Here is a 27578-nt window from a genome sequence, read left to right on the forward strand (position 1 = left end):
TTTTATTTGAGGACATTTGTAAATGCACACATTTTAATTCGCAAGCATCTCATGTTGCAGGGTTTTGAAATGTGAGTGGACAGTGAGTTTAGCATCCTATAGGAAGAGGTCAGAGCCTGCCAGCTCAGGTACAGGGAGATGCAGCAGGTCTGCAGGGCAGGATTCCATCTGTGAGGGATTTTAGAATATAGTCTCAATGTCTCAGCTGATAGATACCGTCAAGGCTGCTGAGCAGACAAAGGTAACTGGTCCTTGTCATAAACTCTACTGGTCAAAACAGGCAGAGACTCTTTGTACATTTTACTCCATTCAACTAGACCTTTGGAGTTGACTCAGTCACATTTGCTCATCGTCTTGTAGGTCGCCATTGTTCCTCCAGCTCACTTACTTGTCATGTGGTTTAATTGCTTCTACTAGAGATGCGTATAAGATATGGTGGCTCCAAAGGAAGAAGCAAGTGCATGCTTGGTCCTGTGCATCAAGCAATGCAGACGAGGGAGAGGAGGCGCTTCAAGAGGAAGCTTCTGAGTAGACTGTTTCCAGGCTTCACTGTTTCGCAAGATTTCACTCATTTCTTCGCCTCTCTACTGTGCAATGAAAGGTTTAGATTCAGTTTGTGCCTGTGATTTATGCATGTAGGCCTCTCTGTAAAGAATTATTCAAGATCCACAAAAAAAAAAAAAAAACAAGTTCAATATTAAAATATAATGTGCTTTGTTTTTTTCTTTTTCTAGGTGGATCTGGAGCCTGAGGGGAAAGTGTTTGTGGTAATAACCCTAACAGGGAGTTTTACTGAAGGTAAGAATGATTTTTGAGTGGTTTCTGGTGTATGTGTAGTTTTGGTCCATAATTAAGAGGAATGTCTATCAGTGGAAATTACAATGGGAACATTAAACTCCTGTTTGAACTCTGCTGCTCAGAAGTCTGCTGGTTCAGATTGCCAAGTTAAATGTCTTTGGTAGATCTGTCTCTCTTGGTTTTGTTACACACTCACTGACTTTTTGTTCACTGCGGGATTGCCTTGTTTCTTTTGAGTCATACCTATTACATTCTACTTCAGAGTCCTGGTTTTGTGCCAGGTTTTAGTTTGCCTCTAAAATAAGTTTGAGGATCCTGTTCTCTTTTTCATAATCTCCACTTTATTCTTGTCCCTTAAGAGAGTCTGTGCTTTAGTTGATGCTACCAGACTGCCCCCTGCAACCAAAAACCATTTTTGAAAATATCAAGGCAAAAATTATCTTTGGTGAAATGAAAGATCCAATGTGAGCAATTTGGTCTTCCAAATGATTCAGTAAATAACCCAGGACATCAGCTCTGGAGTCCAAGATGCAAAGCCATTCTGCTCTTCCGAGGGTTCCCTTGTGCTTTCCATTGGTTACTCCTGCTGCCCAGGGAGATAACTACCATCCTTTCTCACTCCATTCTAGAATGAGTGTAAATGGAATTGTATAGCATGTTATTTTGGGCATTTAGTTCCTTTTGCTTAGCATCATTTCTGAATGATTCATTCAAACATTGTATACATCAGTATTTTTATCATTGTTGTTAATCATATTTCATTACATAAGTCCAGCACCCGTTTGTTTAGACATCGGGGTTTCCCTGCCATCATCTATTATGAATAGTGCTTCTGTAGACATCCTCAAATGTAAGTTTTGTGAATGCACACTTGTCATTGCTGTAGGCAAATTGCTAAGAGTGGAATTGCTAGGTCTTAGAGTGACTGGTTTTGTGAACCTCACAGATGCTTTTCTGAAGTGGTCCTATTTTGTTACGCCCTCACTAGCAATCTATGAGTATTCTAGGCACTCCGTGCTCTTCCCAACTTGGTGTAATCATTCTCTTTAACCTTAAATTCTCTGGTTTAATGCTCTTTTGTGGCTATCATATGCATTCTGCTGATGTTGAGAATTTCTCATGTGTGTATTGGCCGTTTATATTTCTTTTATAGATGTGTTACCTTAAGTTTTTTGCCCTATCCTCTACACATTGTAAACTACTTACGATTTTTCTTTTATGCTAAGGATTAAGCCCAGGGTCTCATGCTCGTTAGCCAGAGCACTCCACCATGGAGGCAATCGTCAGCCCCACGTTAGATGAAAATGCTGAGTGCCTTTTTACTACAGTTGACTGGAGTTCTTGTGTTTTCTGAATGGGAAGCCTGTGTGAAAATACACAAGTGTTTGTCCCAGTGCCTCTTGTCTTCTTACTGGGGATTGCAATCGGGGTCTTGTGTGTGCTCTGCAAGCGACCTCCGCTCAGCTCATGCTTAGCCCTCTTTTGCCTTCCCTTTTTGAGATGGGATCTCACTAAGTTGCCCAGGTACACCTTTAACCTTGCCGTCCATCTGCCTCAGCCGGCTAAGCGTTTCATTTAGGTTTTTACATTATTTTAGAATTTGAAAGTCTTTAGTTATGGTAAAGCTCAATGTGTCAGCGTCATCTTCCATAATTTGTACATTTTGTGTCTTCTTTATGGAGTCTGTCGTGTGTGTGGGGGGGTGTTCACAGAGATAGTCACACGATTTATTTTGGAATCTTGAAGTTTCATTTTCACATTGCAGTCAACGTGTTACCTTACTGTCCATGATGTAACAGGAATTCAGAGCGTATTTACAGATACCAATCTTGTTATAGGACCACTTGTAGTAAAAGCCTCCCATTCCCATCGAACAACCACAGAACTTCACTTGATCACATGGATGGGCCTGTGTCTGTGTTATCTATTCTGTCATGTTGATCTGGTTGTTTGTCTTTGGTTAATACCACACCGCCCCTCCCCCACTGTCCATTTGTAGTAAGACTCAGGCTTAAGCAGTGTGAGCAGCCAAGCTTTGCTCTTGTTTTCTTCTTATTTAAGCTTATGTTAGCTATTCTCAGCATTTTGGATTTTGATGTCAGCTTTAGCATCAGCTCATTGCTTCCACACAAGAGCCTCCTAGAGTTTGAAATGAAATTGGGTTCATTCTCTAGCTCAACCTGAGCAAATTTGGCAGCTTACTCATTATAAATGTCATGAAATCAATGAACATGGTACATATCTCCACACAATGGCTTTGGGTGCTGCTCAGCAGTATAATTAGAAGGATCAGTATTTTATAATTTTCAATATAGAGTTTGCTCATGCTTTAAACTTTTTTTATTGCTAACTACTTGCAGGAAATGGTATTCTGAGGATTTCATTTTAAAAATAGTGTATAGAAAAGTGTGGATCTTTTCGGACATTGGCTTTATATGCTGTGGCCTTATTACTATTACTAAATTCACACTGCTTCTAATAGCTGTGTTTGTGTTGTAACCATGTTGTCTGTGAACAAACACAAGTTCATACGGTTATGCCATTTTAAATGCCTCTTTGTATCTCAAAGCCAATGAAACCTTGTCTTATACCTACTCTTTCTAAGGAGGAAGGACTTGCCATCCTCCTGCCCCAGCCTGCCAAGTAGTTAGAGGTAAAGGCATGCACCATCGTAATCGTATTTCCCTTTTCTTAAAATGGCAAAATGAAGCCCTTTCTAGTTCTTGTTTATATTTTAGCTCCTTAAAAAAAACTTTTTTTTTTTTTTTTTTTTTTTTTTTTTTAAAGAAGGAGTGCCTGTTAAATTCTGGAAAGTGCTTTTTCTTACTGAAAGTGTCCTATACGGGCCTTCTTGTATTCCTCCTTCTCTCTCTTTCTTTCTTTCTTTTTTTTTTTTTTTTCTAGAAAGTAGTTGCATCATTGGCTGATCCCCTTGAAGGCATAGACTCTTTCAAAACTGGAACTGTTCCATTTTTTCTTAGTCCAGAATAACTTTTATAGTCATAGGGCAAATTGCTCACTCACCAAGCACAGCCAATCTGGTCAGTCTGGTGATTCATTGAAAATCCCAAGGATTTTTTAAGTTCTTTTAACTTTTTAATGTTTCAGCTCCCGTATTTTAAGGACATTTTGGGTCTCCCTTGTACATACACAGTTAAGGAAGATGTTGACAGATTGAAGTTGTCTCTGTGGATCTGTCCTTTCTATTATTGCCTCACTGTCTGGTCATCTGGTGGCCCTGAATTTTACCATTCCATTCCTCAAGCTGATGTAACTGTGGCTTCTTTGTAGCTTGGGAGAATAATCTAGAGAAATGCTTATAAACATGGCCCACTACAGTTCCCTTCTCTCTGGTGTCTGATTCTCTTTAGTTCTGCCTGGTTTTGATTGTTTTTTGGTTATTCTATTTTCTTTACTTTTTCTTCTTAAGCAGTCTTTAATGAAAGCTGTGTATGAGACGCCCCTACTCCTGCATCTTCTCAATCATTTCTTCCTTGCATTTGCCCTTCTCCTTTCCTACTTGTCGAGACTTGGCTTTCCTCTCCAGGATCTTGCGGTCTTTGTCCAGCTTTAGCCTGGTGATACCCACCTTGCCGGGGTGGATGCCCACGTCGACAGTTGTGCCGTTAGCCTTTTCTCATTCCTCTTGTTTGGTGTAGATGACGCATTTCTTCCTGTACACCTGGGCCACTTTGCCAGTCTGCTGACCTTTGTAGTGTCCTCAGACAACCTGAACTTCATCATCATTTCAAATGGACATAGAACAAACATTGTACTTCTGTCTTAGCTCTTTGGAAAGAGGGGAAGACATGATTTCCCTCCGAATGTGAGAAGGTGCATTGAAATGCTGTTTGTGGTTCTTGCTTTCGTCAGAAGTCATGAAGGGATTGAACTTCATTTTAGCCATGACAATCCACTGAACACTCCTGCTTCTTCTATTTTCGACCAGCTATTTTAATGAACCAGCTAGTTCATTACAAGATTTTTCTACCGTTATTAAAATCCTATGGAGTTTTTTAAGGATGTAGGTTGTTTGCATATTTGGCGTTGACGTTTTGCAAATAGATTCCAGTAGCTTTGTGAAGCTGTGTTCTCCCTTCCTTTCTACCAACTAGTCTTGCTCATATGGAGAAATGGTCATAGGTTACGGTTTGCACTATGTTGGCTCAGTCCATTAAATGACATACATACAAAAATCACCCAGATGACAGTTTGAAGGTTTTCTGTTTGTCCTCAGAAATTTTCTTTTGCTTTATCTGGGGACAAACGAATTTAGTCTTTGCTCAGGGGGATAAAATTAATGCAGTATTACATGCACCAGCCGTGGTACAGAGAAACCCAGCAGCAAGAAAAGAGGCCAGAAGGGGATTGGGTGAGATTCTGAAAGTGTGCTGTCACCTTCCTGCATTGCTGGAGGGATGGATGCTATGGCAGGCCTGACTGTGCTGCAGACATTGTGGGGCATTTTTGAGGTCCACACTAGGTCTCTTGGACTAGATGCTACAAAGATGTATCTTTCTTAATTGTGCTGACCCAAGGAAACCTGATAAGTTTTAGTGATAAGAAGGAAGATATGGCAGATTATTTAGGGATGAGTTCTGTTAGGTCATAGCAATCTTATTCTGCTTGGAGCTGACCCTATGTCCATCTTTGGCAACCATATATATCTCCCTTTAAACTAGTCTTTCTTTCTCCCCGACTGCAGTAGGAGTACGGATAGCTGCTGCTGAGGAAGCCAGTAGTTCACAGACTAATGACGCTGTGCCAACAGAGCTTGCTCACTTGGGCCTCTACCCCAGGTGTGTTTTGCACATGACAAACAGACTTTAATGTTGAAACTTTAGGAGCAGCAGCATCTATGTGTGGGGTTTATTTTGGGACCTTAGCTCTGTTTTGTTCCTATGGGAGCAATGTCTTCTCAGTTTGAGTCCTACACTAGGAGTCAGGTTGAGCTTTCATGTGGCCTTTGTCTTGAGTGCAGTTCTCTCAATGCAGAGGATGGGATTCATACTCTCTCTCACTCGGTCACACTGTCTCCCAGTCCCCCTCCATCTTTCCTCTCTTCTTTTTCTCTCCTCTTTATCCTCCACTCCTAGACAAAACACATACCACATCTGTGGCAAGAGCCTGCACTTGACTCTAAGAGCATGTCTGTGGCTTGGCATTGCTCCCACAAACCCCCTTGTGTTATCCCAGAGACAGCATGGCGCATGTCGTGGGGAGGTGCTGAAGGCGGAGGCATGCCGATGGGGGATATAAAAAGAGACTTGGGACAGGACAGTCCCGTCTGCCACTGCCAGTGTAACTGTTAAACAGTTCATTCTCTGAGGGGTGCCACATTAGTAAATTTCAGAATCGCGCACTCCCTCTAGAATTGGAAGTGATGATGGGGTACCGGGGGATTCTGTTTGTGTATGCGCAGCATGTGTGCAACATGTGTGTGCATGCATGTGTGAGTGTGTGCACTTGCATGCAGAGGCCAGAGCTTGATGCAGGGTGTCTTTTTCTAAACACTCTTCACCTTGCTTTTGTGAGACAGTCTCTTAACTGAGGCTGGAGCTCATTGATTCAGCTAGACTGGCTAGCCAGCAAGCCTAAGGATCCTTCCATCTGCCTCTCCAGTCCTGGGATTCCAGGCATGCACCCCTGCTTCTGGAGTTTTTAAAACCGTGGGTGATGGGGATGGGAAGCCCCTCGTGTTTGTACATCAAGCACTTTACCAAATGATTGTCTCCCCAGCCCCTGGGGAAGAACTTAAGCAGAGAGAAGCACGACCTGATTTGGTGTCAGTTGTTTTAAAGGCTTGGGGGAGGGGGGAGAATGCTAAGTTGCAAGAGCTCAGAATGTAGAGAGCCATGAGGAGAGTATAAGGGAAACCTATGGACTTGAGCAAAGTTGGAATATGAGCAGACAGAGAGAATAGGTACCACTGAGCCATGTATGGAAGTAAAATCACCAGGACTTGGCAACTCACCTAGTGCAGGGATGAAGGAAGAGTCCGGAGAGTTGCTCGGATGGTAACTGGGATGGGTCGTTGCTAGGGTAGAAACATCAGACGGAGGATAATGTATGTAGGCTTGGGCAGGTGGAGTTTGAAGTGTTTGGGAGCAGTCCAGGAAGAGATGTCCTAGTTGAAGTGCAAACCGAAGTCTGAGCTTTGGGCAAATGCTGCTTCTGGACTGAATGCCAAGTGCCAGGTGGAACTGAGGAACACGGATGGGAGGGACCAGTGAGAGGAGGTAGAGAGCCAGGCCCGGTCAGCATTGCAGCTCTGTGGAACGTCAGCAGTTAGAGACCTACAGTGTGCCAAATCAACGCAAACTCTGTTGAGGATTTACTTATTGACCGCTCATCTTACTAACGTATTCCTTGCTGAAGTAATAATATTGGGAAGCTTCCCGTATCCTAGGCAGTTTCTCAAGATCACATAACATATTCCAGGTCAGCATGAGCATGCCTGAAAATGAAGAGTGAACAAAGAATGCAAATGAGAGACTTTATAAACTGCTGCTTGCCTTGGGGCTAAAAGTAGTTTCTTCGGTAAAATAGATTTTTAAGAAAAAGTCTAGAAACCATTGCTTCATGGAAGTCATTAGGTCAGGTCTGGAACAGAAGCAGCTCACGATTGAGGAAGGTTTACCCTTTGGGTGAGAAGCAGAATCCCTTAGTGCTGAGTGAGGGACATGGCTGAATACATTGCTGTTGTGAAAAGGCTCTTTTATGTCAGCGTTTGACTGGTATTTCTGGAGCTCATGGTCTAATCCAGCTGGATTTTAATAGATGTTAGATGCTGTATTGAGTCTGAATGGATGGTTATCACAGTGTTCAACTGGGTTTCACTTAGAGCCAAGTATCCAAAGAGAATGTCGAAGTAAAGGAAAGTGACAGAAATGTGTCAGATTAAATATGTAGCTGCTTTATTTGGAAGGGAACCAACAGAAATAAAGTATGATATCCCTTCACTCAAGCACAGGGTGAGATGATATTGTAGTATCCTTACATTATTGGAAAATATGGAGTGATGTTATATGATTTGGAGAGATTGTGGGTTTCTTTGAACTCATTGTTCTCAACCATAGATGTTTGGCATACAGTGTGAAAACCCGACTTTGCATGCCATCTGATGGATGCCCATGCCATCAGTGAGGAGGGAGACTGGCCTTGAGTCTAGCCAGGCTTCCATATCCAATCATAGGTTCCAAAGGACAGGAGAAGATCTTAAATGCCACCATGGATATAGCCAGAAAAATCCATAGTAAGGACATTTTAAAGAAGGAGAGGTTTGGTTTCTTTGGTCACAAATTGAAAGAGAAAAGAGTCAAAATAATAGAAAAGAGACATTTTAATCAGGTGTAATGTATGGCTCATTTTCATAGGTGGGATTATATGGGATTGTTAACATTATTTTGGTGTGATTTGTGGCATTGTAGTTGTTTAAGATATAATGAGCATCTATTAGAAATTCATATTTATTTATGAGATGTTGCAACATTTGTGGTTTGTGGTAGGGTGAACCATGAATCCATTGACTGACTGATTGATTGATTCTGTGTGTGTGTGTGCTTGTACAGTTTAGAGGTCAGTGTTGAGTGTCTTCCTTTCTCACTCACACTGTCTACCTTACTTTTTGAAGTTAGTCTCATCAAACCCGGGCTCACCAATTCAGTAGGACTATAGCTCCTAAGTGAACTCCCCTGTTTCTGTTGCTCTTGGTTTTACTATTTGACTCTTTGGCTGTTTTGTTCTTTGGGGGCCCACCACACAGCTTGCAAATAAATAACACATGGAGGCTTATTTTTACTTATAATTGCCCAGCCTTAGCTTGCCCTGTGTTTTGCCAGCTCTTCTTATCTTATCTTAAATTATCCCATCCACCTTTCCCTCTAGGCTTTATCGTTTTCGTCTATAAATCTTACTTTCACCATTACTCCATGGCTAGCTGGGTGACTGAGTGACTGACCCCTCATGTCCTCCTCCTCTTGTTCTTTCCTTTTCTTTCCTTGTTTCTCCTTCTGTTTATTCTCTCTGCCAGCCCCGTCTATCCTTTCTCTTGCCTCGCTATTGGCCGTTCAGCTCCTTTTTAGACCATCAAGTGTTTCAGACAGGCAAAGAATCACAGCTTCACAGGGTCAAACAAATGCAATGCAAACAAAAGCAACAAATCTTTATATCATTAGACAAATGCTCCTCAGCATAAACAAGTGTAACACACCTTAAAATAATATTCCATAACGCACTTCCCCTGAAGGCTGCAGGTGGGCACCACCACGCCTGGCTCTTTAGGCTGGTGCTTGGGATCTGAACTCAGGGCTTCACCGTGAACTGTAATCCCTTCATCAACCAAGCCAACTCCCAAGTCCCTGCAAATTGATTATTGGCTCTACTTAGTAATTACATATTGCACGTGGTCTCTTACGCTGTCCAGTCTAATTTTACATGTTTTTGCAGTTGTCATTAGTAAGAAAGTGAAAAAGTAAAATAAAATGAAATAAGGAAATACTTACCTTTGAAGCAAACAAATACCAAAAAAAAAAAAAAAAAAAACCAACCAACCAAACAAACAAACAAAAACCCAAAAACCAGAATCTGGGTTGCTTGGATGACATTACGATGATGCCTTTAATTTTGAAAACATGTGATGCCTTTTCTCTATAAATTGAAGCTAGGGAATGGTATTTCGAGGGAGGCTATTTTATTCTTAATTCTCAATTTTTTATGTGTTATGAAAAGGCACATTAAAAATTGAAATGTCTTAAGGACTTGAGAAAGATTTTTAATATGCCCACGTATTAAGCTCTGAGTCAAAAGCTGCAGGTAGGAAGGGGGTGAGGAAGAGTGTCCCATCTGTCATGCAATCTCATGCATCATGAGTGACAGGTGGACCAGCTCCCAACAGTTACGTAACGTTGTGCAGTTGCAAAGCTGCATATGAGATTTCCTGAGTGAGATCAGGGAAATCAAAAGAATTAATGATACTAGAAGTATTTTTATAACGGTAGAATGACAGAGGTTCCTCAGTAGTTACTTATTCTCTGGTTTTACAAAGCATAAGTGAAAACACTCCATTCTGTGCCAGTCTCGGGGAAGATGCAACAAAACAAACTCCCAACACACTTGTTGGCTGTGGATTTGAAGCTTGCTTAGGGAAAAGGGGAGGGTGTGTCTTTTGCTTGACTCATTACTTGGAAATGACACATTTCTCAGGGAGGGAGCAGACACTGGAGGGTAGTAACCTCTCTCACAGGCAGTGTGCTAGAATGCAGGGCAAGATTCTGACCACAGCTCTTGCCTCAGCTTCTAGCTCATGTTTCCTGCCTCAAACCACTGCTGTATGATTGTGAGACTCTGTCTGCTCAGACAGTGTGACCAATGGACGGAGAAGTCAGATCTGAAGTGTGAGGCTGCTTTGAAGCTGCAGCCCACTGTTTCACACTCCTCCATGTAATGTTTCTCACACCTGCCGTTCTTAAAGGAAAAATGGTTAGCTTTGCTTGTAGTTGATTTGTCATCTTTGGAGCCCTATGATGACTGCTTGGCTTAGACTGTTTTTGAAAACTAGCTTTAAAATGTAGTCATCGTGTGTGTTGCATTAGTCGTGGGAATGGGTGAATACTTAGTATTCTTGCAAGTCGGAGCAGTCCTGGGGACTGCCGTTGGAAATGAATACCAAGAGAAGATAGGGTAGAGGGACTGTGGAAGTCAGGGAAGAGGAACCAGAAAGGGAAGGGTGACACTGGCTTCTCTGCTTCATAGCTTCTGGCATATTTATGGCACACCTTCTGGGGACTGGAAGTGCCACGCCCACACTAGAATGCAGCTTGCTTCTTTGTTCCTTCTGGTGGCAGGGTAGCCTCTTACCCAAGTCAAGGAGTCCCTTGCCATCCCATACGTTATCTCGTTTGCTCCCAACAAATCCGTGCGGCTGGTGTGATTCTCAGTGTGCAAAAGTTGAGACAGTCTGAAGACACTGATTTTTCTAGGACCCACTGGAAAATAAATGTCAGAGCCAAATTCCGGTAAGAGTTAGTCCAAGATCTTTTTAGGGTACCCATCTGTCCAGAGCTGGGAAGCCTGGGGTTGAGGGATTGCATCTAATCCTCCTCTTGTTTCTTTGTAATATGGTGGGGGTGAGAGAGAGAGAGAGAGAGAGAGAGAGAGAGAGAGAGAGAGACAGAGAGAGAGAGGAGAAGGAGAGGGAGGGGAGAGGGAACCCATGATAATGAAGTTTATTTAAAAAGACAGGGCCCTCATGACCAGTTCACCTCCCGTTGCTCCACATGCCAACACTTGCATCAAGGGTTGTGTTGTTCTTCACATATGAACTTCTGGGAGCACATTAATACCCCAACCCAGCACTAGAATGCTCTTTCTTTCTTCTGCATTGGAGGAGGCTTTGGTGGTGGCATAGGACCACCCTCTCTACAGTCCTGGTTTTGCGATGCTTCCCCTGGGCTTCTCCTTTGACCTGACTATCCACCTTCACCTGGCAAGGTGATTTCTGCAGACTCAGGGCCTATGTCCCCGGCTTCTGACAGACTGGGGTTAAGATTTACCCAAGCTGACTGCCATCATGGGACCAGCAGAATCCCTTAATGGAGACCAGAAGCTAGAACTAAGAGAAAAATGAAAATAAAACAAATGAGCCCAGGTTAGGGCATAATGGCTGTATCAGCTTTCTTACACCCCCATACTTTACCTACAGTTTGTTTACTGTTTTTAAATAAGTTATCAAATGATGACACACACACACACACACCCAGACCCAAGAAAGTTCTGAGGGTGATCACAAAGGTCTCATTATTTTCTCTTTAATGGCCCTGACCGCTCGTTATCTTGCTGATGAAAGTGGGGTAAATGTCCGTGGCCCCAGTGCAAATCTTACCTGAGGCTGGACAGCTGTCAGCGTGTTCCTCATTGTCACACATTGCCGGGGACAGGCAGACTAGTTCCACCGGGCCATTGATGAAGTCGTCATTAGTAATGTTTGTAAGGTTTCTCTGGGGCAGAAGGGGAAGTGTGTGTGAGGACATTTGGGGGTGCAGGCAGTACCACTGCATCTCAAAGAAAACCCTTGCGCAATGAAGTTGTTCCTGGCCACGCTGTTCTGTGGAGGGAACATCATTTCTACATTGGAAGAATGACAGGCAAACTGTAGTAATGGAACTTGGCAATTTGTAAAATATTTTACTAAAAAAAAAAAAAATAAATAAAATTAAAAAATGAGAGGACAATCGCAAATGTTTAGTGCTAGTGGTCAAAACAAAAACCTTTGCCTGTAATTAGGCTTTTGGAGTATGTATCTCTGCCATTGTGGACTCGACAGCTTCTCAATACTTAATGTCTTTTTTTCATGAGTGTGCTGTTTATAGTAATTCAAAATTGTGAGTTTTGAAATTGTATGATGAAATGCATCAACTTTTGGAAGAGCTACACGACCCAGTAAACACATATTTTCAAAATGACCAGTACAAGATGTTCCAATACCGCGATCATGATGAAGCTGTAAGGTAGACTAATGGGTTCTAGCCTTACATCTCACACTGGAGCTAATGTTCAAGACACATCATTTGTTGAATTTTGATGGATCAAAAAAAAAATTCCATAATTGGATGGAAAGGCTATGTAAATGGGTTCTCATTCAACTGTCCTCTACGTGAGGCTGGATTTTACTTATTCTTTAACTAGAACAATGCCACCGTGGATAAAGTACAGAACCAGATGCGAGAAGGTTCTTAAAAGCTGTTGCTTTTAAGTCAGAAGTCAACTAAGTTTTTAAATTACAAAACAATGTGATCATTTAACTTTTGTTTCATTTTGCAATACCTAGTTGCCTTTTAAAATGTGATGTTACTAGGGAATGGATTGGTCATTACTGTTTTAAGTAAAGGAAGAAATGTTTAAATTTATCAGTTTGATCTCTAATTTGGCCATATTTATCTATCTACACAATGTGAAACTCTTTCAGCACCCAGTAACTTTAAGGACGATAAAAGGGTCCTCAAACCAAAAAGAAAGAGGCTTTTAGAATTTCTATGTCAATTTCTCCAAAAGCTCAACAATTGGGAGAGGACACTGACAGATGTTTGTTTATGCCATATTGAGGACTAAGGACCGTTAGATGATGTAAGCAATAGAATTAATTAATCATGTTTGGTTTTGTTTGTTTGTTTTCAGTGTCCTTGGGTGGGCTCAAACTTGTGTTTTTAAAACTATGCTGTTTTGTCATTGTTATTACCATGAGGTATACATCTTTTCGGCCAGCTACACTGATGAGCCTACTCTCAGAAAATTTAGGCCAGGAATGATAGAGTTGTCCAGGCTTGGTGGTTGTACGTAGCACCATGCTGACTGTTTAATTTGGGAAGATCAAGGCAGCCCTGGTACTTCTGAGAGGATGGTTGGATCTCTGAGAGCTAAGAGCTACCCCCAGAAACAGCACTGATGTGGGAACCTTGTTCTGTGCGTGTGCGTTTGTGTGTGTGTGTGTGTGTGTGTGTGTGTGTGTGTGTGCGAGCACGCGCATGCGTGTAGAGGCCACCCACTTGTTAACTGTAAGCTCTTTCTGAATCAGAGCTCTTACAAAACAGTTCTACTAATTTAAGGCTGATCTTTCTTTATTGAAATTGCCTGACGTCAGATTCCGTCAGTGGAAAAAGAGTTAAGTAGGACAGAATTTATTTAATTTTTCAACATTTATTCTAATTGTATTTCAAGCAGCTCCTTTTCTTTCTGCCCATGTTAAAATGAACAGGACAGCTGCATCTCCATTCTCTTGGTGGGTTGCATGGATGTGATGTGGGTTACCTGTCAGTGGCAGGTAGAAGGCATTCCTCTCCCCTTTCCCCTTCCCTACCCTACTTTATCTTAAGCATCATGACTCATCCTGGATTCTGAGACTTGTGCTCTGGGTCTCTAGTGAGTGTTGGATGACACCAGCAAACACTGGCCTAGTGTCTTAGGGTTGTAGCACCCTGTGTGTGCACGCCAGAGATTGCCTTAGATATTGTATGTGACACCTCAGCACTCACTTTATGCAGGAGAAAACAGTTGCTGCCTATATGAATTTATATTTGGCTGGCTGCACAGTATTCAGGAAATAAGTAGTACTTTTGAATGACTGCCGGTCCAATCTTGTTGATCAAGAAGAGGGTCTATTTATCTACCCACCTATCCATCCATATACAAAGTACTTATATATAAAATTATGTAAAGGATGCATTTGTGGTTTATATATATATATATATATATATTCTACTTTATAACAATACTGCTTTGTTCTCAGAGAACTCAAACTCTGGTGTGCAGTGGGGACTCAAACAATCAGGCATTTTAAGATCATATAATTTCCTTGATCTGTGGAAAGGCAGAGTCGGGAACCATGGTGGGGGTTTCGTGTGTGCTGCTCTGCTCAGGTGGTCAGGGAAGGTGCAGAGTGTCGCTTGAGCCATTGAAGGAAGGGAGGAAGCGAGCAGTCTGTGAAACAGGAGACAGGGAACAAGAAGAGTGTAAACCCTCAGAAGGAATGTGTCCTTGAGTGGGAGCAGCAGCAGGGAGAGGAATGAGGGTAAAGCCCCAGGCCTGAAGTGTTTTGTGAGTTGTGGTTGTTGGCACAAGGTCAGTAGTCTGCTAATGCTACTTCCATCTTCAAGAGCATTCCCATGTCACTTAAATGTAGCTCCCTGCAGCATGATGCAGCGCCCATTGGACCAGCTGAGCATCCTCCTGCAACTCAGGGTAGAGGCCTGGAGAGCAGAGTGTGTCCTTCCCCTCCCCCTGGCAGTGAATTCCTGTATGTTGCTAAAGCAAAACTGATTCTAAGTGCATCATGAGAACTTTCTCAAACTGCAGATTCTATACTGGGTTTTCATTGTTCCAAGCTACACTGGAAGCCATCTAACCACTCAAAGTTATTAACTTCATTACAGCATACTAACCATTCAAAGTTGAGTTTGTGTTGAACTTGAATCCCGAGAAATGTAGCAAGTCTGTGCACTGCTCAGTGTAATTAGCTGTGATTTAGTTGGAGTTATGGCTCGTTAAAAAATGACTTATTTATGCACTTCACCCTTCAAAAACACAGGCCAGAAAATTTAGGCTGGAGCCTCTATTCTTAACTCCGAGTGAGCCATCATTTGTTGTACAGTTTAATAGATGTTGGTGGCACATCTTTCCCCGGAAGGCCTATAGCTGTAAACAGGCTGAAGCCTGGCGTGGAGACACTCAGTATGTACCTTTGGGAGCTTAATTCTTCCTGCATATTGATGAAACTTACTGTCACCCTGAGTCCTTAGGCATAGCACTTACCAAGCACTGAAAACAGGAACCTCCAAAGTATGAAATAGCAAGAAAGTGACGGGTTCACTTGAAATTTGGCGAAAAAACAAAACAAACAAACAAGCAAACAAACAAACAACAACAACAACAAAAAAAAAACGCCCAGATTCTCAGACTAAATCAAAATCTTTGAATAAGAAATGAAGGCAGCCAGTTAGAGCAAGGCATCACTGACTGATTCTTGACCTTCTTAGGATTCTTCCATTGTGTGCTAAGTCATCTAATTTGATCAAGGTGACAGTTGAAAAGCCACTCAGGGAAACACAGAGCATAGAGGAGTGGATTGCTTTTCTGGTTTTTTTTTTTTTTTTTGAGACAGAGGTCTATGTCTCTCTCTCTCTTTGTCTCTCGCTGTCTCTCTCTGTATCAGAGCCCTAGCTGTCCTGGAACTTGCTTTGTAGACAAGGCTGGCTTCAAATTCACAAAAGTCTGCCTGCCTCTGCCTCTCTGCCTCTCTGCCTCTCTGCCTCTGCCTCTGCCTCTGCCTCTGCCTCTGCCTCTGCCTAAAGGCTGGTATAGTCTTAAGAGTTGATCAATGGAGCAGGCCTACGGCTTAGTGGATTAAGCCTGAAGACCTGAGTTCCCTCCTGGCCCACATGGAGGAAGAAGTGGCACTGGGGGCTAACAGCCTTGGCAATGCCTGCAAAGTCAGTGCTGCTGTGGGGACTCAGTCCAGCCTTGGAGTGTGAGTGCAGGCTAGACCTGAGACAGCTTATAGGTTCTTCCCTTTCTTAAAGGAACAGAACCAGGCAAAGGCAATGTTGAGTGATTCCAGTTAAAATACCTCAAAGGTTTTTATAGTACACACCCTAGAAACAGGTATGATTGGCACCCTGTCTTGAAAAATAGCAAAAACCATGAAAGTCTGTTTCTTCCACCCTGCATTTGTCAGTGTTCTGATTGGAATGGCACCTGCGTGCTAATTCTTAGAAGCAAGAATGGATGGAATAACTCAGTGTGCACCTCTCTGTGATTTGAAAGCATGACGGCATCGCGCTGACTTTCTCAGCACCGTCCTGAAGAGGGTTAGGTTTGCAGGATTGTCTCAGGAGGTCAGTGTTCCCAGCTCCATAAGTGTCCTTGCTGATGGGCCCAGTGCCTCAGATTGGCTTTGCGATGATCAGAGTGACTACAAAGTCAGTTTTGTGACCTCTTGCACTGAATACAAGATCTCACCTATAGAGCTTTACTTTGCAGAGACTTTTATGGGGGTATGTCTCATTCTGAGAAAGAGGGAGCAGCTGTGCTTACATGGTGGGCCTGGATAGGGAGGCCTTCCTCATTAAGGGATGCTGGAGAAAGGACTGACTTAAAAGTGGTCAGCGTGTTCATCGGTGACCCCCTTTATGCTCTGACCATGTAATTTTCTATTTAAATCTCCCTATTGGAGATGTTTTGGTAATGAATACTTAGATTGTGAGTTCAGGTGTTTCTATGAGCAATAATTGATTTCGTATGAATAACATAAGGACTCTACAATATGTGGCAAGTCTGTAGTGTCTATTCTGTGAGAGAAAGTGCATGTCTAGTTAACACCATCTCATCTCCTGGATCCTAAGGATCCCTTGAGCCAAAGGAGCATATGGTAGTTTCTGAAACACATAAGACTATCCCCTCTGATCATGGGCTTTTTAAAACATGCATGCATGAAGACTAAAGCTTACTCTGGAAGGGAACCACTATTTAATGAAAATGTCTCGTAAATGACATCTCAGTCGGGACTCTGACATTTTCCCTTCCGTAGGGGGAGCTGAGGGACACTCGGCCTCTGTTGTGGAAGGATCCCACTCAAGAGTATCTGTCTTGTCATTATTTTCTAAAACTCTTCCTTGAGTGTTCTTTGAAACCCTATCTTTCTACATTCTTCATGCTCATGCTTGCTCTTTGCCTCCTTGAGTGCTTGGATGTACCCTAAGTGCAATCTGTATGACGCTGTCTATCTGATATGCAGGCCATTGACTATCTTAGCCTTTTATTGCTTTGATAAAACTCTATGACCAAAGACAACTTGGGAAGGGGAGGGTTTATTTATTCTTATGCTTTCACATCACAGTCTGTCACTGATGGAAGTCAGGGTAGGAACTCAAGGCAAGAACAAAAGCAGAAGCTGTGGATGAATGAATGTTCTTACTTTCTTGCTCCTTGTGGCTTGCTCAGCCTGCTTTCTTAAACAATTCAGGGCCACCTGTCCAGGAGTGGCACTGCCCTCTGTGGTATGGGCCCTCCACATCAATTATTAGTCAAGGCTCTAACCCCACAGTCTTGCCTACAGGCCAGTGTTATGTAGGCATTTTCTCATTGCAGTTCCCTCTTCTCAGATAACGCTAGTTTGTATCAGGTTGACGTAAAAATAGCCAGAACAACTGATTCTGTCTTTTTGGCTGTAGTCTGTCTGTTGTCAGGGATGGTCAAATACCCATGGGCTGAAGATCTACCTTGCTTTGTATAGAGTGACGGTTTTCCCACTTGAACTCTTCAGAAAGGGCCAGGCTTTGCAGTGCACATCCCCAGAAATCCCTGCTGTCTGTATTCCCTTCACACCCCCATGCCTCCATCTTTGACCTCAATTCGTTCTGAATATGAACATGTATACCACGTAGTCACTGGGCTGTGGGGGAGCATTTAGTGGGAAAGATGCCATCTTGGCTAGAGTCAATCTAAAAACACATCCCTTATCTTATAGAAATATTTCCCTTTCATCATTCAGTCCCCAACCTTCTCAGAAGTACCTTCCTTTCCAGTTTGGGATAGTATAGTCTCACTACTCTGAGGGGCTTTTTTGAGCGGAAGAATTGAAAATGAAATCTCTTTCATTTTTGTTTGTTTGATTTCAGAAAAGAAATCCTGCTTTCAGGTGGGTCTTTTAAAATCAGTTTGCTTTTAGACATATTAATGATGGCTGCAGTGTGATGGGCTCAAAAGAGCTAATTGCTAACTTTTTACTTAATAGCGACAATCCCTTTCCCATGGATGGCTGCCATGGGGGGTGTCTCTGCCATGCTGGAGATGTGCGGTGGGTGGTTGGAAGCCACTAGCTTTAGGTCAGCCCTGCCACATGCACTTAACTAGCTGAGTGACTTTAAGCAATGGTTGCCCTGTGAATCTACTGTGATACCTACCCGCAGGATTGCTGTGAAGGTTTCAGGAGATTATACACACAAGCACACACCCGAAGTGTTTCATTAGGGTCTGATGCAGCCTATGGACCCACCCACTTTTAAGGAAACCCATTTACTTCCAGGTTCTTGGTGGTGAATCATGTAAAAGGCACTGGGAAATAATGTGATTACATAAGCCCTGTTTCTCAGCCATTGTTTCAAATTCTAGGCAGCAACTGAATGTCACAGGATGTATGTCATAGTGGGGTGGGGATGGCACAGGAAGGATTCATTCTCATTTGCCTTGCCAGTTGCTAGCTCTCTGGCTTTCAGGGAACATGTATTGACCCTGAATCGACCCATCAGACCTAGTGCCCACCCTCACTTTTCCTGAGGCACTGCCTGAGGGTCCGCTAATGCACAGGCTGCTAGCTGTCTTCTGGGGACCAGCTCTACTCTGGGTGGTGATGGAGATGTGTAGGCTCACCATAGGTGTAGACATCTTCAGTGTTTTGTCTGCTTGAAGGAGTATTCCAGGCGTCAGCTTTGTAGTGAGTAGACAGTCAGTGTTGTCAACCAGGGAGTTGCTCTTTGGAGTCTCTTTGCAAAGCAGCCTCACACTGGCTGCTCCCTCTAGTATAAAGGAATACAGTGTGTACCTTCTCCCTGGGGCTCTGTTAAGATGAATATATCCATCACTATTTACAAGACATTTCTGAGTCCCAGAAACAAAAGTTGCCTTAAGAGATTGAATGTGGCCAGACTGTGGTAGTGGCCATTTACCTGGTTATTGATTGACAAATCAATGGAATTGATTCATTCCTTGTGGATTATTTTTAAGCCTTTGGTCTTCCACAGATATTTGCCTTCATGTATTAAATAGATCTCATTTATAAAGTAAATGCAGTGAGTTTGTGGTTTTAGCCTGACAGGCTTGGTTGTCTCTGAGTCACAGATAGCATCTTTCTTTTGAGTCCACAAGCTTGCTGGCTCATTTTGTTTAAGGCTTAACCATCACTCTGGCCCTTTGTAAATGAAAGGGGGTAAAACGTTCAAATGAAAATGCATAGAAGAATCCAGTAGTTGCGTGATGAATTAGTCCACACTGTGCATATTTTGTGGGCAAAATTGTAATTTTATTACATGCAAAAGTGGAAATGTGCCTGGCAAGATGTTCCTTTCTAATCTGTCTGTGTTTTGAGGGTGTAGGTTCATTTCTATGCAATGATGGAGGTTAGGCTCAGTGTCAGCAGCAAACAAATCTCACGAAAGTGTGTCCAAGGCTTTTTTCTTCGAGGGCTGCTGGGAAGTCCTGCTGCCAGGAGAGAATGGAGTCCAGCTCAGGGGGTTTGTTCCTTGTTTGCAGCAGCGTTTTCAGCCCGTGGAGTACCGTGGAGGGGACTCTTGAGACTGAATTTCTCCTCCCCAGTGGATTCTTGGAAGCCATGTTTCCTTTATCTGAGAGCTTCCGTTTGCTAGTTCAAAGACAAGAGTCAACTGTGGTCAGTGTGTCTGTCCTTTTCATCTGGTTGTGGAAGACACAGATGAGTACAGATGTGATGGCCAGCTCTCTTCGGTGGCCACCCTCCTCCTCACTACTTCCATCAACCTGCACTTGTGACTCTGACTGGTGTACCTGGCTAAGTCTAAACCACATGGCGTCCTGGAACTGGCTGGGAAGAGCACAACCAGATACATTTCGGAAGTGAAGAGTGACAGCCAAGATACAGAGAAGGGATGGGATGCGGTGGACTCTTCTATCACTTGGGTGTTAGAATCTTTAAGTCTCCTGATGAAAATAGCAGCAGAGCCCAGCAGGGACAGTGTTCCGGTGACCTCAGACACAGGCACCATGTGACTGACAGGATATCTTGACTAAGTAGGGTTTATTCATTGCTCTTTGTTCCTGTCCTGCCATCTTAAGTGACCAACCTAGCAGGCTGTCAGTGGTTGTTTAGTATGAAATAGAGTAATTCTCCTCTCCCCGCCATCTCTGTCTTACACACAGAGACACGTACACCACATACAGACAGACACAGACACACACACACACACACACACACACACACACACACACACACACACCCTGGGAATCCCTTACTTCCAAAGGATCAGTGGATAGTAGTGGAAGGGTAACAATTCAGGATGCCTCTTTCAACCAATAAAACCTGCTAGGCTGGTGGGATAGGTAGTCCTCATAACATCTAAGGAGGCTTTTACTGTTACTCAAGATTCTGTAACAGGGATAGAATTTACTCAGCCCTAACAAACAAAATATGAATAAGCGAAATCAAATAAGGATTTGCAATACACTAGATACCAGGTAAGAGAAATGAAAAAACAAGCCATATAAAGTTTGTGTTTGAAAAATGCCTTCAACCTGGCAGTGATGGCACACACCTTTAATCCTAGCACCTGGGAAGCAGAGGCAGGTGGATCTCTGGGTTTGAGGCCAGCTTGGTCTATAGAGAGAGTTCCAGGGCAGCCAAGTCTGCATAGAGAAAGACTGTCTCAAAAACCACCACCAACAACAAACCAAACAAACAAAAACCAAAGAAAAAACAAAGAAGGCTTGAACTAGGTCTATAGCATGTTGACATATTACTAGACTAGAATGTGTTAGGCTGTATGTTTGGCTCCCAGAAACACACACAAAATAAATACAGAGGCAGGGCCTTTGAGTGGTTATCCAGCCATGTTGTAAGCCTGTGCTGAGTTTTCAGGGGGGTTCTTGGATGCTCTGGCCTGGGAGAGACACTAGGATAAGAGGGCCAGAGACACAGCTGTATAGAGAGGAGGGAGAGCCTTTCCCTCCCTCCCCTCCCACCGTCTTCCTCTCCCTCCTCTCCTATGATGGGTTCTCACACAGCCCTGGTTGACCTCTGATTCACTATGTAGCCGGGTATGACCATGAATGAATACTAGTGCCTCCATTTCTCAAGTGCCTGGATTACCGGTGTGCCGCCACACCTGGCTTCATGCAATGCTAGGCACCGGAGCCCAGCTTTGTGTGTGGTAGACAGTACTGTCTGAGCCAAGCTGCATTTCTACTACTCAGATGCTGGGAATTTACAAAGCACCCCCTTGGGGTTTCTGAGTACTGAGCAGGGTGAGAAAACTACGAGACTGTAGGGGAAAAAATCATCTGAAAGGATCAGAAATGATTTTGTCTGGTGCCCACACAGGACCAGAAATGATACTGATGCTTACCAACAAGACTGCAGATCTCAAGAAAGAGGCTTAGAACACAGGGTAGGGCACTAGGCACTGTAAGGAGTTTCGGTTTTTCCTCCCGCCGCCAGTCTTGTCCCGCCGCCGCGCCAGCCCCAAATAATACACAGAGACTCTGTATTAGATATTATACTGTTGGCCAGTTACTACTTTCTTATCAGCTAGCTCTGTCTTAAGTATTAACCCATTTGTGTTAATTTATGTATTTCCATGTGGTCTTCTTACCGGGAGCTGGCTACCGCAAACAGCTCTCTCCAGACTCTCCATCTTGACTCCTCCTTACTACTTCCTCTTCCTCCTTGTCTCCTAGTCCCTCCTATCTTCCTTTCCTATTGGCCAACAGTGCTTTATTATTAACCAGTATGAGAAACATATACAGAATGACATCTCCCATCAAGGCACTGAGAACATAGACAGGTCTTACCTCCCTGATGAAAAGTAACTAGCCCAGAGTGAATTATGCTGTGTTCACATGATGTTTTTAGTTGTAAGCCTAGCCTTTAATGGCAGAACCCTCTCTCCACCAGATCTTAAAAGCAAGATCTGATAGTATCAAGCTATTTCCAAGTATCTTAACTGGGTTACTGATGAGGCTGAAAATGTACTATGGAACTGTCTAGCACTAAGTAGGCAAAATTCACAATGTCTGACATCAAGTCAAAAATTGCCAGGCAAAGAAGCAAGAAACTATTACCCATAATGAGAGCAATTCCTTTGAAACTGACCCAGAATGCAGACATTAGAATCAATCGATCAGACAGTTAACATAATTATAACTGCATTCCCTGTGTTTAAAATGCTAGTTGCAGCTGGATGGTGGTGGCATACACCTTTAATCCCAGTACTCAAGAGTCATAGACAGGCAGATCTCAGTGAGTTCAAGGCCAGCCAGAGCTGTTGCCTAACAGGCCTGGTAAACCTGTGTGTTTCATTGGTTGAAAGAGGCAGCCTGAATCACACACCCTGAGGTACCACATTCCACATCAGTTCTCCTTGTGAACCTGGGTTCCTCCGCCTCACATCCCTCCCAGCCATCATTTCCCTCCCTTGGCAATGCCTTCCCTCACTCTGTGTCTGTCCTTGCTTCCTTCTGGGATGCCCAAGCTTGAACCCAAGCATTTCCCCACTCACATCGTTTGTCTTTCCAGCTAAATCAAGGGCAATCTGAGGTCAGTGTTGATTGAAAACCCTGTACCCCTCCCCTCCCTAACATGGTGATATCTGTCAAATGAGGCAACGAGAAGGCGGAGGAGAAATGGCCCCCATCGTTCCCCCTTTTAGTAAGCGGCCGCCGTGACCCCCACCCCCATTCCTGCCATGTCATCTTCTCAGAGGTTGTGTAATCTGGAGATTTTGTTCAGCCGTCCACTTTCAGCAAGACAAGCGCTGAGAAAGAGTTGGTTTTGAATGAGTTGTGTAAGCATCAGGGAAGACATGGCCTGGGGTGTTTATGGGACTCACTTTAGACTATGCTATGCGGACTCGTTCCTTCTCGTTGGTTAACAGATCCCTTAACACCGTACTGGGTGAGCTCCAGCACTTTCCTGTCACCCTCATCTAAAATAAAAACTATTTTAATTGTAGTAGAGTATGCAGAACATAAAGTATGCATAGAGTATGCAGAACATACCTACCATCTTCTAAACGTATATGTCAGCAAATTTAAGATCAGCCACCACCGCTCTATCTCCTGAGCTCTTTTCCTGCTGCGAAACTGAATCTGAGTGTCCTCTGTCCCCTGACAGCCACCTTGTTGCTTTCTGTCTCTTACAGTGTCACTATTCTAAGTGCCTCATGTAAGTGCCATCCGACAGTTCATTTTTCCCCCCAGGCTTCTTTCCCCTTCACATGGTATATTCATTCACAGGTCAGCCACAATATAATATGTGTCAGGATTTTGTTCTTTTTATTTTTTAAACCCAAAGATATCCATTGTCACTATATAATTTTACTTGCCTAGTCTTCTGCCAGCAGGCATTTGAGTTACTCACCATCAGTTTTAAAATATTCTCATATTATTAAGAGTGAGCCTTGTGCATTTTGAAAAGTTGCTATGGAGTAAATGGAGACTCACCTGAGGCTTTGTCCTAAGATAGGGTTCCACCTCCCCATTTCCCATATTCCCCGCCCCCCCCCATTGCCCCAGGGTTCTCCCTCCACCTCAGGTAGGGGAGAGAGTATTTCTCTCCTAAAGCAGAACAGATACCCCTTTCCGTCTCAGGCACATTCTGAAAATACCAGTAGAAGTGGTGGTGTGGACAGAGGTCTCCTCTCCAAGAAGGCCCCAGAGGAGACAGCGCTGAGAGCTTGTATTGTGGGGTATGAAAAAAATTCTGGGACAACAGGAGAATTTCACCCAATATTCTGTAATTTAATTCAAAAGGACCCAGTGGCTCCCTCTACCCCTGTAGAGCTGCACAGAGATTCTGTCTTCCTCCTGTCTTTCCCCTTTTCCATGTGCTTCATACTGGAAAATAGAGTGTTGGATTAGAAACCCTTTGTTAATCTCTGCAGCTGACGCAGAGGCCAGCCTCTTCCTTTCGCACAGGCTACTTTGAAAGGGCTTGCTTCAGGCTCTCTGAACCCTACATTGCTTTAAGGAATAGAATCTTTATTGTGCGCGTGCTCTCTCTCTCTCTCTCTCTCTCTCTCTCTCTCTCTCTCTCTCTCTCTCTCTCTGATTTCTCATTGTCAGTGAGTGGAAAGTGCTTCATTTGTAAGGCTGTTGGTGCAGCAAGAGCTGGCTTTGGGTTTTTTTGAACCCCTTGCTTGGGAAGACCACTGCTAAATTCCCCAGATCCTCTCAGAAGTGTTGTACTTTGCATCTTTCTTTACTGCCAATAGTATACTTAACCTAGGAACAGAATTCAGGAAGGAAAGTAACGGGGGCTAAAAAATCATCAGACTGGGGCTGGAGAGATGGCTCAATGAGTAAGAGCACTGGCTGCTCTTCTTGAGGACTCGGGTTTGATTCCCAGCACTCACATGGCAGCTCACAACCATCTGTAACTCTAGTTCCAGGGGATCTGGTGCCTTCTTTCGGTCTCTGTGGGCACCTGGTGCCCACACATACGTGCAAGCCAAACACCTGTACACATGACATTTTTTAAAATTATGAAATCATATAAGTACTAGCTGTGTTGATGCTTGATTGACTGAGATAGTCACAGGTTTTCATGAGGCGTTCTCCCCCTGTCTCAGGGGAGGCGGGGAGGGAGGGAAGAACAGTGCCAGTGAGGAGAAAAAGGCAGAGGAGGAAGGGAACAGTTACCTTGTGTCTGATAGGCCAAGATCACTCATTCCTTCAATGTTATGTCTTCATGTGCCAATACTGTGGCATTAGCTTATGTCCTGGAGATAAAACGATGAATGTGACAGTGTTTGTGTTTTTAGAATATTCACCCAGTCAAGAAGAAGTAATCTCAATACTTTCGTGCATGCTGTGTAGTGATTACTATACCTGTAGAGTAACCATGGCCTTGACAGACTTGACAGACCTGGTGAGCACATCTGGTAGGAAGGGCTTTGTGAGTGCAGCTTGTGCATGCGGGTTTCCTGTACATGCTTTTAAGTACTGATGTGGAAGCCGCACCGGCATTGCGTCTCTGCTGAGCGTGTGAAGTCAAGGCCATTTGACCCACTGATTAAACTTGAAAAGGGAGAGTGTGTCTTCTGCCTCCTCAAAGGCGGCTGTTTATTGAATCTCTCCACCCTGTGATTGTTTTACATATGGAATGCTTCCTGGAGAAAGGTCTAACATCTGCACAGGTCTATCCTGTTCTCTGGCTGTGTTTACTGAAGTGACTCCTGGACTTGTGTTCATACACTGTAGGCTTCACGTACAGTGTGAGTGAGGACTGGGCATGCGGCATAGAGGGAGTAGATCACACTCTGAAGCATATTTTGTGTTTGACAGATCATATTCTTATTCCCCATGATGTGGGCATTCGTTTAGATCGTCATTGACAAGTGTGTCAGCATTTCTATTTCAAAAAGCTCACAGTCATGAGAGGAAGGTCATTAAATAGATTAGCCATTAAATGATGGATAATGGTTAACGCACACAGAGCTTGGAGGTCCCTGGTAGAATCCAGGTATGGGAGATGGAGCAGGGCTTATGGAGATGTGCTGTGGAACCATGCATACTGCCTCAAGACAGCCTAACCACATGGAGCCTTGCTTCCTGTTACCAAGAGGTATGACAGAGAATCTCAGGGTTGTGGGAGGGGGGGCGTCTGTGAATGGGGGCTCCAGCTGTATTCCTCCTCTTGGCCCCAGAATCAAAATTCCTTTTGTGTTTTTACTTTTGGTACCGAAAGTACATGGGACTCACTGGAATTAGTAAACAGTAAATAGCAATGACTGGAAAAAAAAAAAAAATCTCTTGGAGACAAGAGAGCAAGGACATTAACACTGAAGCCCAGGCCGTGTTCCATCTTGGAGCTAGGCTCCACCTCTTCCTAAATTCCTATTGTGGCTTCAAATGAGGGGCCATTGTTCACTTTCCTTCCTAAAAGAAGCAGTATATTTAACTTCTGGCCCTCTGCCTGACTGATAGCGAGCTGCTGAGCTCTACGAAGGCAACACCCATGGCTTCCCATCTGCACAAACATGCCGCCCCATCTGCCTTCCTGGCACTGGTTGATTTTCAAGGCCCGTAGCTGGAGGTCTGCTGCTGTGTGCTCCAAGGAGGCTACAGGGCCCTTGATTCCCAACCTCTGGTGAATACAGTGGGGGGAAAAGAGGCAGACTTTTAGTTCTTTCTAACAACCTTTGATTCCGATTAGAAAGCCAACGTCTGATGTGAAAATCTGTGCTATTTTAAGCCTTCGAAGCACACCACAAAGGGCAGACACTCTGTTGAATAGTTTGAGTCCATGCAGGTGTCCTGGAGCAGACGTTTTCATTTATTTTTAAGAGCAAATACTTCTCCCTCAAAATGAAAACTACACAGTCCAAGGGCTGCAGGGTTTCTCACCTTCGCCTCCCTTGCCGGTAGGGACAGGGTAACTCACTGCCTGCGGGACTGTGCGCTGCATAGTAGGGTGCCTAGCAGCCTCCCTGGTCTCTGCCCACTAGATGCCAATAGATTGTGACAATCAGAAAATGTTTCTAAATGTGATTAAAAATTCCCCTGAAAGATCACAAAGTCATTCCTGCTTGACACCCGATACAATATGGCTCATGAAACCGATTTTCAAAATGAAGGAAGCCATATGTTAGTGGTGGGGTTAGGCCCCACCTGAGAGCTCTGCCTAGGGTTCCCTAATGGGTGATGCAGAGAGCTCTGGGTGTCCTAGAGCGGGGCAGATTATAGCTGTTAAAACCCGAGGTATAGAGAGCCTGTTGCAGACAAAGCGAAAGGACTGAGTTAGGTAGATGCACAGGTGGATTGAACTCCTGCACAGTAGACACTTTATTTAGTCCACCCAGGAATACATAAACAGAGAAGCGACTGGGTGATGTCTGCCAGGCTCCATAGGCATTGTGGCTTAGCTTCCACAATTTCCCTTTCCTCTTTTCTTCCCCCAGTGTTGTGCATGAGTGATCCCTCCCTCTCCACCCCCCCCCCCCCGTGACCATGTATGTGTGTGTGCCATGATGGGCAGTCCCTTCCCTATGTCTTGGATTGCAGAGAAGTTGCTTACTTGGATGGCTTGGGTTGGAATGCAGGCCAAAGACCTGCCCTTCCCTCACCTCCAAACACAGCTCCCTTTGGCCCTTAATGGACGGAGATGCAAGTATGCAGCAAAGCCTTGTCTGAGATTTGAAGTCATTCGATTAGTTTAAATCTCTGGTGAGGATTGTTGCTATAGGATAAGTTATACAACCCAGGGAGCTGAAATGACACTCAACAAAGGTTATTACTGCTTCTGCTAGGTTTTAGTAGACATTATCTAATAGTTAGGTTTATGAATGACAAAGTGTATAAATGTATATGTATACCTCTATCTATCTATCTATCTATCTATCTATCTATCTATCTATATCTGTCTGTCTATCTATCTATCTATCTATCTATCTATCTATCTATCTATCTATCGTTCCCAGATGCTTCTCTTGTCCATGATTTCCTAGTAAGTGACTGCATTTCCTTGGGTTTGCATATGAATCACC

The 27578-nt window shown here is 43.7% G+C and overlaps 1 protein-coding gene and 1 pseudogene across 1 annotated transcript in view; one reads left to right on the forward strand and one right to left on the reverse strand.

Annotated features, from left to right (window-relative positions):
* Positions 1–27578, forward strand: part of Prkch (protein kinase C eta) — a 191611-nt gene that overhangs the window by 58634 nt on the left and 105399 nt on the right. Inside the window, exon 2 of the mRNA XM_051195994.1 lies at positions 735–798. Coding sequence (XP_051051951.1) covers positions 735–798 — 64 coding nt within the window. The remainder of the gene's footprint in view (positions 1–734; positions 799–27578) is intronic.
* LOC127230691 (60S ribosomal protein L26-like 1) lies at positions 4234–4696 on the reverse strand (annotated as a pseudogene).

This window comes from Phodopus roborovskii, unplaced genomic scaffold (genome assembly GCF_943737965.1).
Source record: "Phodopus roborovskii unplaced genomic scaffold, PHOROB, whole genome shotgun sequence".
In the NCBI taxonomy this organism is placed as follows: domain Eukaryota; kingdom Metazoa; phylum Chordata; class Mammalia; order Rodentia; family Cricetidae; genus Phodopus; species Phodopus roborovskii.